At 33.0% G+C, this 14219-nt stretch overlaps 1 protein-coding gene across 1 annotated transcript in view; it reads right to left on the bottom strand.

Annotated features, from left to right (window-relative positions):
• Nucleotides 1–10309, bottom strand: part of LOC135840355 (segmentation protein Runt-like) — a 36232-nt gene extending 25923 nt beyond the window's left edge. The window contains exons 1-2 of the mRNA XM_065356841.1: nucleotides 9456–10309; nucleotides 995–1108 (exon numbers count right to left, since the gene is read on the bottom strand). Coding sequence (XP_065212913.1) covers nucleotides 995–1108; nucleotides 9456–9867 — 526 coding nt within the window. The 5' untranslated portion in view covers nucleotides 9868–10309. The remainder of the gene's footprint in view (nucleotides 1–994; nucleotides 1109–9455) is intronic.
• Nucleotides 10310–14219: the final 3910 nt, after the last annotated feature.

The following is a 14219-nucleotide window of genomic DNA, read 5'->3' as shown; positions in this document are numbered from 1 at the left end:
GCGGTACGTCAGCAGGGATCAAAATTTTACCCTTTACATCACATTACCGGATAAAAATATATATGAAAGGGTATAACGCTGCGCTGTGCCACTAAATCCACTGATTAGCCTGGCTCTCTGTCCTTTTTTCTCCACTCTGCTGTACACACAGCCTTTACACAGTTGCATGCTCGGTGAGTTTTGATAAAAGCATTATTTTTTCTCTCTTTTCTTCTTTACCCCGGAATCGTATATACGAGTATACGTGTAGGTAGGTAGTACTCTCGATGGGAGAAAATTTGCATTCGAAAAACCTTCTGTTGCCAATTTAAAAGGATTTTTTGTATATAGCAAGGGTATTTGACAAATGTTTGATTTTTTCGGAATTTACTGCTTTTATGTTTCGTTTTTTTTTCGAGCATTTTTTTTTTTAACCTCTCTCGCGTTCTTTCTCTCTTTTTCTATCATTTTGTGTATTTGCGTCAGAGTTGGCTGCTGATGCCGAGTACTTTGTGAAATAGGCTTTTGCTTTGTATGCAGGTTAAAATGGCGCGCGTTTAAAGTGTATGTAATTTTTCGACTCGTTTCGATAGTATACGAGTACGTACGTATACGAGCCTATATATGACGTTGTATATGTATGCACGTAAGAGAGAAATAAATAGCGAATTAGAAAAAGATTTCAAACAACGGAATGATTTTTCATTTTACGAGCTCGCTCTCGCTCTCTCTCTGTCTCTGGCTTTTTTTTTCGAATTGCCGTTAATCGAATGCTTTTACGCGCCCATGCGGTAATTTTTTTTAATCGAATGTTCTCTCGTAGTTTCGGTTTACTGATTCGGACATTTCAATCGACTATATGATGAGTGAAATGTTGGAAAAAGTGCATTTTTCTCGGTGCTGTATAGGTACAGTTTGTTTGGTCGAATGTAAAGGCTATAGAGAATATTTGTGATGGATAGCCTATTTATGGCAAATGTGTATTTTTAATGTTGGTAGAGGTGCGAGTACTCACTGTTTTTAGATCTTGGTTCTCTTGGTCCATCTACGGTAACTTTGATTGCTTTGCTGTAGGTTCCCATTTGAAGGGGAGTCGAATGAACGATGATTGAAAGGCTGAATGTTTTGCCTGTAACATATCAATTAATTTTTCACGAGTTAGTTTATAAATCTGCGACGAATTGAACTTAATTTTAGAGGTGAAATAGCTGAGAAGGGATGTGATGGATAATCTAAAAAAAATTTTGTAGGGTAGTTGAAAATTGGAAAAATTTTGTAATAAATTAGTAGCTGGCAAAATTTTAGTTCATTATAGTAATAGGTAATTCCATTATATTTACACAGAATTGCTCATTTTTGGAATATCGAGAAGAGCAGGACTTTTTTTGCAATTTTGAATTTTTGGCAAAAAGTTTTTTTTTGGAGAATTTTGGCTGAAACAAGACTTTTTTCTGTCATTTTGGCAAAAAAAAAACAAAATTTTTTCAAAGTAAAAAATGGGACATTTTTGATAATTTTAGCAGAAACAAGGCCTTTGAAGAAATTTTGGCCAAAAATGAATTTTTTTCGCCATTGAGACAAAAATGGGGTTTTATTGGATGTTAAGAGCAAGACTTTTTTTTATGGAAGTTCTGGCCATAAGCAGGGTTCTTTGATAATTATGGTGTTGCAAAAAATTGAACTTTTTTGGCACTTGAGGCAAAAACTAGGAATTTCTGAATGCTTTAGCAAAAGATCAAGTTCAAGATTTTCCAAAATTTTTTGACAATTTTGGAAACAAACAACATTTTTTGACAATTATGGCTAAAAATGAAATTTTTTCGGCACTTGGACAAAAATTGGTAATCTTGAAGTGTCCGCCTTCGATTTGAAGGGAATCAAAATTTTTGGAAAGAGCATGGTCTGAAACTCACATGACCAAAATTCCTGCTGCCCAAATTGATTTTTTGATAATTTTTAAAAATTCAAAATTGATTTTCTAGAATTTTCATATTTTTGTTTTGTTTTGTTTTGTTATGTTTTTTTTTTTTTTTTGGAAAAATGTAGGTATTTGAGTGAAAATTATGAAAAATCAATTCTAAAAGTAGTATTCCCCTTTTTCTCCGAATCGAATTTCACCATATGTGGTCTTTCTGGAGCCTCCAGCGAGATATTCAATTTCTCCAGAATTTTTTAATACATATTTCCAGAAGCCAGAAGGCATGAAAATTATGTATGTAGTTACTTAGTTTAGGTTGCTAAAAATTGAATTGTGGCTCATTCTCGAACTGTTCAACGAGCCTATTCACGTTTAGGCTGATTTCCAGGTGGACATTTTGTATTATTTCTTTGGCCAACACATTCATTTATAAGGAAACAAATTCATGTAATTAAAATGAGTTTCTGTTTGAATGGCAATTTTTGAAAATTTTGCGAATAACTGCATCTTGTATAAAGCCAATCCTCCCTCCTGGATCTGGTTCTCATCTTTTTGAGTCATTCTGAAGCATCATGCAGGTGCGACTTTTAATTTCTCCAGAATCCTAGAATTTCTGCAGAAAGCGTGAAAATTAATTTGGACGACTAAAAATCGAGATTAACAGTTGCATAATCTCGGGGTTTTCAACAAATCCTTCTATAATTCGGGGCGATTTCTAGACGAACACCTCGAGAGTATTTTTTGAGCAGCGCTTTTTGATAACTTGTATTTTTCACCAGGCAGGTCAGTCTAAGTACACTCGAGGACCGAGGTGCCCGCTTGGGAAGGTCCAAAATGTAGATTAACTCGTTAAACAGGTTAAGAATAAGCTATCGACTTGATTTTTGGCGATTCAAATTATTTCCACGCCATTCTGAAGCCATATAAAATTTTTGGAGAAATCAAAAATCACACTGAATGCTTCAAAATTGCCCAGAATTCTGAATTTTGGTTTGGAGGAGTTGATATTATTGCCAGGATTAATTTTCGTTATTTTTACTAAATACAAAAATAAAAAAACAATTTTAGATTTTTAAAAATTCTTCAAAAATTGAAAAATCAATTTGAGCTGCTAAAATTATGGTTATTGGTGTTTCAGTCTATGCTCTTCCCGAAGATTGAGGCGTCGTTCAGATCGAAGGTGGACACCTCGAATAGTTCCCTCATCATCATGAAACACTTTTGTAGAAATTTATGTCATTTTTATGAAAATTTTCTCGTGTCTTTTGTTTTGTGATAGGTAAGATATTAAATATAAATTTTGAAATAAGGAAGAACTGTAATTCAAAAATTACGATTTCAAATCTTAAAATTTTCATTCCGAATGAATACATAATATATAGTGAAAATTGTTCGATTTGAGTAGGTATAGTCCTCGAACATGTTCCTTATTGTTCTAAATTCTGAAAATCTGCAAAAACTCATCAAAAAAGCATAAACAATTTTAACTGAAATTCATTAAAAAAATTTTGAAGTTGCCAGTTCAAGTTTTTTGAGCAGGATTTTGTTTTTTAATCAATTTCAAACAATCTGAAATTTGAGATTTGTATTCTTTGAAAATATCAGTGGAATTGAACCTCCACAAGAGAGTATAAATTAAAGATAATTTTTTCGTGAAAATTGGTGAAAAAATGCTCATTTTTATCGTGAAAAGAGAGGAGGGGAATAGGTAACGATTTTAGAAACAAATGAGATTTTTTGATCTGAAAAAAAACATGACTGCCTATTTTTGTTTTTTTCATAGTAGACCTTGAGGACAGAGCTGTGAAAGATCAGGGATCGAGAGGAGGGGTAATTTGCTCGAGGCCTCGATTCTCAAGAACTTGAGAAAAAGAAAGACCTAAGGCCAGTAATAAATTGTCAATTTCACAGGCATTGTAGATATTTTCATACTTGGTAATTAATTCAACAGTGTTTCATTTAAAAAAAAAAATATTATAAACAATTGATTGAAATTTTATTTTCAAATTTAATTATTTTTCTACGAGTTGATTTTCACGGTGGAGAGGTAGGAGAGATGACGTTTTACTCCGATTTCATTTCGGATTTCGAGGGCCCTGATTGTTTTGCTCTTTTCCCAAAAACTGAATAGAAAGGACAGAGTACAAATATTGTTTGATACTTTAATCTTGAAGCAACGTTGCCGAAATTTCAGTTTTAAAAATTTTGAAAATTCGATCAACTTTTTTTCTCAAACTTTGTCTGATATAAAAATATTTATGCCTAAAAACACCATTCAAAATTTCGAAAAAAAACCAGTTGCTGTAGTACAATAGTTTTTTTCTTATGAATGGTGCATATATTTTCAGTTTTGATGCACCACCACTCATCAAGATGCAAAAATCACGCCACAATGATTTATACACAATTCTACAAAAAAAACACACTACGTGTACGTACAAAAGCATTAAAAACAAATAATTGAACATAACTCCGGCTAGGATAACCATTTATAAGAAGCCGGTAAGCGAGCATGATGGTGAAGTTTGGTGAAATCTGGGCGAAATATTGGTACTTAAAACTTTTATAACAAGTTTTAGTTTCAGCTCAACTTAATAACTCGTTTATAGTTTTTATAGCCGTAATAAAAAACAAGTTCGAGCATCTAGTTGTACGTATTTTGTGCGTGAAAACGCCGCGGATCGCGGCTCGCCGCCGAGTAGAAGTTTGATTAGTAATTGTGTGGGCATAAATTTGGGTCTTGGGATGTGCCGCAGCCGCGTTGATGGGTGAGAATTTTATCACACGTGAGAGATTTTAAAAGAGAGTAGCCCTACTTTTATTAATTAGATACCTAATAGAATTGAAAGTGTGAATGAGGGGATTTAGGTTTTCGTTATTTTGATCATTTTTTGAATATTTTTCCTAACATATCTTTTTCGCCAAATAAAAGGTTCGAATTTTACGAGTTGCACCTGCAAAGCGATTTCGCTTTTATTTTTCTTAAAATAAAATTTGGATGAGAGTAGGAGCACAGATTTTAGTATGAATCGCCTAAAGCCCTTTTTAAAAAATACCAAGCATCAATTCATTTGCCAAAAATAATGAATTTACTTCACATTGCGATTGAAAAAATTATCAAATTGTGACCCAGGTGTAGGTATAAAACTATTTTTATGAAACGAAAAAATATTCAATTCGTTATATGAAATTGGAAAAAATACCCACAGCAGACATAGCCTATAATATTAAAACGATTATAGAATAAAAAAATTCCAACCTCGCCTGTAATCATTAAATTGATATTAAAAGCCAATAGAGTATGAATTACAGTCGACGAATGCATAATATTCTGCCAATTAAGGCCCATAAAGTAACTAAGTATTCGAAACTGGTTTCATTGCTGCTGACGTTAAACCAATTCCACAAAATACAATGTTTCTTCTTCTTTATTTATAAAACTTACTCATATAATACACAGTACACCATAATGTGTAAAATACGAATATCTATCTACGCATCCTCGAACCTCTAAACGTTTCACTTCTAACTATACTATACTCTATCGAGTAAAAGTGAAAAAAAAAAACAACGACAGAAACAGTAAACATAACGTTTTACACGATTTTTTGCCTCTTTTTTCGCTTCTTATGCGTTACAAATCAGCAGGGGTTTCGACGTTCAAAGTTAAAGAATGGTATTCTTTTGTAATTTTTGTCACGTTACCTCTTCGTTTTCTTTCTTCTTTCTTTCTTTTTTGTTTGCTGGATTTGTTTGTTTGTTATTTTTGAGTTTCGTTTTCTATTAATCGTTGTTGAAACGTCGCGTCGCGATTCAGTTTTAGTTTTTTTTTCAACAGTGACATTTTTTTGGAAGATTGCGAATAGTACAGAGATAAGTGTAGACGAGACGTGAGAGTGAAATCTCAATTTATGTATTGGCTCATCGTGTACTAGTAGGTACAGGAAGTCAATGATGAATGAATTGCTTTTTAAAGGATTGCCTTTTGTTATGGTAATGAGCTGATCGGTAAATTGTTTAATGGATAAAAGGGATATAGCCCTTCTAATGTATTTTCAAACGGTTGTAATGTTTTATCGAGGACGAGGATAGTCTTGGATTATGAAATTAGGAAGTGTTAATTTTCATATATATGTAGATGCGATGACGATGTGAATTGTGAGGTTTTGTAGCTGTGGTTAGTAAACGATATTGTAATCGAGAGAAACTGGTTTCGAAAATTCATTAGTGAACACAGATGGGTGAATAGGATGTTTCTGTGATTTACGAGTAGATGGTTTGAATTCGAATGAGATTATGATCCCGAATTGAAGCTGATCCAGGTGAAGAGAAGGACAATATTTTTGAGTGAATAAGTAATTAATTATATTAGTTTCTGAAAAAATTGTACCAGCATCGAATTTTATTCCCTTGCTATTCGTTCCTTTCAAATACCTTGTTATATTTAATTGCTGGAAAATATCAAATTATCGTTTTTTCAACCAAAAAAAATCATGCTCTGCTGGTTTTTTGGAGGAGGGGACGGGAAGAGAGGAAGATCCAAAAGAGATTTAGAGCCCTGTACGTTTTTTCAAGTGTAATCCCATCATCTGATGTTTCATTGCTTCATCACTTTAGTACCTAATTCATTAATTTCAAGAATTTATCAAAGTTTACTTGTAGGTACTTTATCAGAAAAGTTAATTTTGATCATTTTTTCAAAATGGTACTGCATAAAAATTAATTCAGTCAATGACACTTTGAAAAAGCAAAATTTCAATTTCTAAATTTTTTTTTCAGTAGGTAATTAGCCAAAACTCGATTTTATTTGAGTGAAAAAACAATGCAATCTCAAAATGTTAGCCAAATTGTCAATTAGATTTCAAGTTAGGCTACCCTGTTATTTTATGAAGTTGAATTAGATATAAGTAAATCCAGGGCTGGATTTAGCATTTTTGCGCCCTTAAACAGTCGGAAATTTGCCCTCCCCCCCATTTTATTCATCCCCAATTTTCTGGTAAATTTTAATTTTAAAAATGAGCCAATCGTGAAAGGGTAATTTTTTAATGGAAAACGTAGGTACCTATCAATTAATGAAGTGAGTGAAAAAATACATCACAATTTAGGTAGGTATCAATTACTTATAAGTAACGAAGTGTTGAATTGAAATGTTGGGCAATTTTCAATCAATTTGGCTAAAATAATCGAAAAAAATTATATTTTTGAAAAATTTGATTTTTCCCAACTCCACAATATAAGTCACAAAAAATCAAATGGCGATCGAATTCGACCATTAATAATATTCGACAGTCGATATAGACGCATTTTTTGGTCAACGTCCAATATTTGCAGTCTTAATTTTTTTCAATTTTTTTTCAAGTAAATATATCATTTTTAAAATTTTTTCCCATTTTTTCAAATAATTATTTTTTTTGGCAAAATTTGTCGCCCTATAGGCACGTGCTTATGTTGCGCCTTCCCATAAATACAGCCCTGGATAAACCTATTACTAATTTTTGAAACTGACTTGTAGAAAATTGATTGTTTCAAGTTCATGAAAATCATGATCAAAAAAATAAAAATAAAAAAATTGATAATGCAATGTCAGAGTTGGCCAAATTATTTAAAGAAAATTGGAAAACCAAACTAGCAAAAATTGCGTTTTGAAAAGTACTTAATACTTATCTATAGTTTATAATTTTACTTCGTCTGAGATGGATTTTTGTAGTGAGCGAATTGGCCTTCGGATGGGATTTTAAAATTGACCCATTGAAGTTAGTATTTGTGGACCAAAATTTCTTTGATGAAATTTTCACCTCTAATCCTTCAAAACTAGGTGCAAATGACACTATATTCTATCAAAAAATTCCATCTTTGGGTACTTTTTAACCAATTTTTCTTAAACTTGCTGAGATGCCAGATATCTACCTACTTACTATCAAATGTATAATTCGTGGAATTTTTTTTTTGAAATTTTTCCAAATTTATCTTCCCAGTGAAATGAAAATTTTTAGTTTTTCAATGGCACTTTTGGTTTGGTAACTTTCTTCAGGGGTGCAATCTCAAAACTGGAGGAAAGACAAATTTTTCCAGAATGTTTTATATGGGTATACTTTTTCTTCCAAAATGTAAGAAACTGATTTTTTTACGATTTATTCCATCTAAAGTCGTCAATTTTGATCAAAATTGTTTTCTCACAATACCTATGAATCATAAAATTGGACCAAATTCGTCAATTTTTTCCACTTTTCATGATTTTTATTTTAAAAAAATGAAATCCTGTTATCTTGGCCACCCCTGGCACCTTTTTTGGGTGATCTACAGAGTTCAAATTCACGTCTCTTGACTGATAAGTATCAACTCGAAGTACATCTTATATCTCAATTCCAATAGAATTATAAATCATCAACTTTGTCGTTCTAATTATTCATCTGATGTGTTTATATTCGAATTTGAAAAAAATGCCCCCACCATAAGTTGAAATTTTTACGAGTATAAAAAGAAATGCCAATTTCATCGCGATTTTTGGGGATTAAGCGTGATCTAGGTATCTGAAAATTCTATCACAGGATTTTTAAACCTCAATAAGGACCTCCCACCACTAGTAGTTTCAAAACCCCAGCCGAAAATTCATTCAAAAAAATTTAAAAATAATTGTAAAAATCAGACAAATTGAATAGTGATTTTGAAAATACATAATTCAAAAGTGTGATAAATTATTAATTTTATTTCGAGATCAATTTTCTCATAATGCAAGAAGAATCATAGTTGCCTTTTCCACACTGATGGAAGTGTTTTCAGAAGTTGTCAAATTTTGCTGTGTGATCATTTTGAAATTCTGTCTGTGCTCGTATTTAAGTCAGAATTCAACAAAGTACCTATTGATAATTCTACAAAAAAAAACATTATTTCTAATAATTTCAATATCCTAGCCAAAAATTCATTCAAAAAAATTTTTAAAGTAGAAAAAAATCAAACAAATTGAATAGAATTTGAATTTTATTTTGAGATCAATTTTCTCATGCAGAAAAATCAGCTGCCATATCGATACTGGGAGCATTTTCAGAAATTATTTAGGTAGTTTTGTTCTGTGATCATTTTGAAATCTGTGCTCGTATTCAAGTCAGAATTCAACAAAGTAGGTATTAATAATTCTACGTACAAAAAACCATTATTTGCTATTTGAGAGAAAAAAATTATAAACTGGGATTTTCACTTCTTTGATTCTAAAAATTTTGAACAATTTCTTCAGAGAGCTCGAAACCAAGACGTGGATTTATACATGATGTGAAAAAAATTTTTCACACTTTTTATAAGCAAACCAATCAAAATTTCTAGGTTCAAAAATATTCTGATCAATAATTTCATATAATATCTCAATTTTTTGATACCCCTGTTGGCGAAAAAAATCGATCATTTTGCCAGTAAGTATCTGAATACTTAATTGGGCATTAACTGAGCAACAAATTTCAGCAGCTTTGCTTTGCTCATTTAGATAATTATGTATCTATTTAGGTATAGGAACCACTCAATGAAAATAATATACTTAAAATAACAAAATACGCAATAAAAAGCCTACCTCTTCCACTTCTTCCGATAAATCTGATATCGTTAAAAACGGCCACTTGATCTTTGATATAAGCGACGTAGTTTTTGATTTCGGCGCAACAATTTTCGTCGTTGCCGGCACTAACGGTGACTTTCGTGCCGTCGGCGACGTCGTCCAAAACGATAACTTTGAACGGATTCCTTAAGGATTTGTTGGAACGATGGTGAGTGGGCAGAGCGGAGCATAAAATTACAGGACACGCGGTGGTTACCAATTTTCCGTGGTATTGTTGCAATAACTCCAAGCATCTGGTGTAGAGTTCGTTATTAAATTGGTCTTCGGATGAGGGAGGCATCAGGGTGCACTCTTGCCTCCACACCATATCAAAATGAAATTTGATCGCGTCAGAGGGGGTGGCGATTACAGGCTCATTTAAACACATGGAACTATATCATCGTATATCATCAAATTCGCGAATATTTATTAACTTATACGTTAATTAATTAATTAAAAATTTTAAAACGTTATTTAAGTACACGATTCACGAAAATTGTTTAGTTTGATACCAATATACGATTAAAATTTACACTGCATCGATGAACACTTTATCATTTAAAAATTGATCAATTTTTTCGTCGTGAAAAAAACAACGTACATGTGTATGGCATGTAGAGGTAATTAATACGTTAACGAATTATATCATCGACGACATACCACTCATCGTATAATACACGATTATTGAAAAAATTAGAGAAAAAAAAGCCGACGACGAGCGTAGTATAGAAATGAGAAAGAATGCGAGTTGAATGTGAGAAGGAAAAAAAAAGGTAGCGATTCGCAGATTTAAAACGATGATTCGTTATCGTACACCACGCGGACGATACTGTCGTTCAAAGCAAACGACAGAAATTTCTCTACTTTTTTCCCAATAACGACCCTTCCCCCTTTTTTCATATCTACTATTCTTTCGCTTCGCTCTGCACCACCACCCTTGACGCTGCGTTAGATTGCGGGTAGTTTTTTCCCCAATGTGGGTGAGCGCGACAAAGACGGATGCATTCCCCTTCTTCTCGGCGGTCGTGTCGGCGGCCACCCGCTTGCTTTGTGGCCAACCGGCGAACTAAAAATCTTTTTTTGCACTCCCTCCACAACGGTCCTCCATATCCGGTTTTTAAAAGAAACAGACAAAGAGGGCCTGGCTTCAAACCCCACCCATTCAAACGTCCTGGTATATACTTTTCGCGGTTGAATATGTCGATGAAGGAAGTCGGTGTACCGAGAGGGTAATAAATTTTTATTTTTCGTCTTGGTCTCTCTTTCATACGTACCTATGGCTCGTTTTGCTTTGCTTTTTACACTTTTACTTTGTTTCGTTTCGCGCTGCTTTGGCTGGCCCTTTTGCATCGCCTTTGCCCCTTTTTTTGTTGCTGCTACGGTGCCCACCAGCCTGAGAGGGTATGCGTTTGTGTCTGTGCCCTTTGCTCGAGTACTTACCCTGCCCTGCCCTATGGTTGCGCTTATGTGCTTTATATCCTTCGATGCTACAGGTTATATATTTTTGTATGGGTTTGGTGTTGGAGTGTTTTGTATACTAGGCTGGTCCTTAGAATGTTAATTTGCGGATCAATAATGTACCTTTGCAGGACTTTTGCCCGGCACACTTTGTCCCAATTGGGGGAGAAGTCGCGCGTTTCTTTTTGATACTTACTACTATAGGAATCTCATGAAGTGTCCCTCAGGGATTTGGATGGAAAGTGGCCTCAGTGGTAGCCCTTGGACCAAGTACCTACCACACTTTCAAAATTTTAGCTGCCAGTTTTGAGTTTATAGCTCCCATAGTAAAATTTTGAATTTGGAAAATTTCAAAAACCGCTACCCCGACTCTCAGGTTTTTTCCACTGTGTCGTCGTGGGAAAATTTTGACCCACGCGCTTGACCAAGTGGAATGTTTTATTTTCCCTTTCAACTACAGGGTGTTTTATAAAACGTGGGCAATAATTTGACAATAGATGCAACTCGAGTAGACGAACAAAAAACGTTATTATGATAAGTTGCCCCGAATTTGAATTTTGAAATTGTGCTCGCCCCTTCAATTTCGAAGATAGGCAATTGGTCATAATGACATTTTTTGTTCAAGCACTCAAGTACTATGGTTTAGGGGCATTGTTTAAATAATACAAATATTTTCTTACTGCCTGCAAGTTGAAAAAAAATTTTCCATTTTTGAACTAAAACTGACCAATTTTGAAAAATTCATCAAAAATAATATGTTTGAATCATTTAAATGATCCCCCTAACTCATACCATAGTACTCGAGTGGACGAACAAAAAACGTTATCATGACCAATTGCCTATCTTCAAAATTGAAGGGGCAAACACAATTTATTGTTAGAAATCCAAATTTGAGGCACTCGAAATTTGAAAATTTTGAATCAGGTTTGCCCCTTCAATTTTGATGATAGGCAATTGGTCATAATAACGTGTCTGTTCGTCCACTCAAGTACTATGGTTTAGGGGCATTGTTTAAATAATACAAATATTTTCTTACTGCCTGCAAGTTGAAAAAAATTCTCCATTTTTGAACTAAAACTGACCAATTTTGAAAAATTCATCAAAAATAAGATGTTTGAATCATTTAAATGATTCCCCTAACCCATAGTACTCGAGTGGACGAACAAAAAACGTTATCATGACCTATTGCCCATCTTCAAAATTGAAGGGGCAAACACAATTTATTGTTAGAAATCCAAATTTGAGGTACTCGAAGTTTGAAAATTTTGAATCAGGGTTGCCCCTTCAATTTTGATGATAGGCAATTGGTCATAATAACGTGTCTGTTCATCCACTCGAGTACTATGGGTTAGGGGCATCATTTGAATGATTCAATTTTTGATGAATTTTTCAAAATAGGTTAATTTTCGGTTTTACGGAGCACGTAACGCCTTCATTTTACAAGATAGGCAACTTATCATAAATAACGTTTTTTGTTCGTCTACTCGAGTTGCATCTATTGTGAAATTAACTACATATTGCCAACGTTTCATTCAAACCCCGTGTAGAGTTTTCATGTTGAGTAGGTATATTTTTCAAAGATTATTCAAAATCTTTATTTTCGAATCTTAAAAGTTGTAATAATTTATGAAAAATTTAGTTGAATTGAAAAATGAAGGAAATCATTTTGTGCAAGCGCGTGGGTCAGAATTTTATTCCCACGACAACACCGTGGGAAACCCTGAGCGTCGGGGTTAGTGATTTTTGAAAATTTTTAAAGTTCAATTAACCCATTTTTTTCGAAAAGTTCAAAAAAATTGACTCAAATTTTTGAAAAGTCGAGGTGATGAAATGTATTTTTACATGTTAATTTTGAGAAATCTTTTCCCTTGCTTCATGTAAGGACCAAATTTACTCATATTTTCGAACACGTCGGAATTTCCATGAAAAGTAAGGTTAGAATTTGAAAATTTTAAGGACGTATAAAAATCAATTCCTTGTATTGAGAATAATATTGTTCCAAGGCTTCCTGTAAGTTAATTTTGGAGCTGCACAAACTTAAATAAATTGAAGCAATTTTCGATTATGATTACAATCAAACTTTATTCGGATGGGGGGGGGGGGATAAAACATGGAAATATCTATCAATCTCATGATTTTTTCCCTTGAAATTTTCGATGTTTTTTTTGTGTGATGAGTTACTTCTAAGAAGTTTATCATTTTGCTTCAAAATTTTGAAATTCAAATAATACCTAATTTATTTTTGAAAAACTCGAAATTGAATATAAAAAGCAAACGGGCCTGAGCGAAGCGAGGGCAAAAGCTCTCGAAAATAGGTAGGTATTCTGGGAAGCATAAAAAATGGAATTTAAATGTTTTTTTTTTTTTTGGAATCTAAAAATTGAGAAACGAAAGCAAATGGCCGGAGCAAGTCCAAAGCAAAAGCTCTCAAAAATCAGATTTTCAAGAGGCATAAAAAACAATGTTTTTAGTGTGATGATTTACTAATAAGAAGTTTATTATTTTTGCTTCAAAATTTCAAAATTCGAATGATTTGAAAAAAATTCAAAATTGAAAAAAAAAGGGAACTGCATCAACCAATTTCCAACTGCACAACTTTTTTTTGGAGCTGCACAAAATGTGCGGAGCTGCACGTTACATGGAAGCCCTGTATTGTTCCATTTTCCGAATGATCAAGTTTTTAGAACTTTTGGCCTCACTTTGCTTGAGCTGATTCAATTTGAATTTTATTGCATAAATTTTCAAAAATTTCCAGGAATGCAAACTTCCAGAAACATAGCCAAATCAATAGAAAAATTCAACATTATTGTGTGAATCGATCATTAATTTGTGTATTTCTGTAAGTATAAATTATTTGGCAACTCTCATTAGTTACTTTGAGATCGGTGTCTGGCATATAATTCTGAAAAAAAAAAAAAAAAAAAAAAAAATACCAACAGCTTAGGCTGTATTTTATTTTAACGAATCCTATAGTAAACTTAAGTGTTTTTTTTAAAAACTTTTGGACCATGTTATCCGTTTTTCAATCATTTTCAATTCAGTAGGTACCAAATACCTACTCAAAAAAAATATACCTACATATAAAATACAAAAACAAAACATGTCTAATGAAGAAAAAAAATCATTTTTAATGAAAACATTAATCTATCTTTTAAAAATGTTCAAATCTATCAAAGTTAATAGCCTCTTTGTTTTCATTTTTATTTTTAAAATTAAAAAATTTAACAGATCATCCTCACCCCCTCCCCTCACCGGAGATGCCGAAATTGCAATTATTTTCCT

Source organism: Planococcus citri, chromosome 3 (genome assembly GCF_950023065.1).
Source record: "Planococcus citri chromosome 3, ihPlaCitr1.1, whole genome shotgun sequence".
Taxonomy (NCBI): Eukaryota; Metazoa; Arthropoda; class Insecta; order Hemiptera; family Pseudococcidae; genus Planococcus; species Planococcus citri.
The sequence above is the reverse complement of the archived record's forward strand: the minus strand, read 5'-3'. Positions and strand labels throughout refer to the sequence as shown.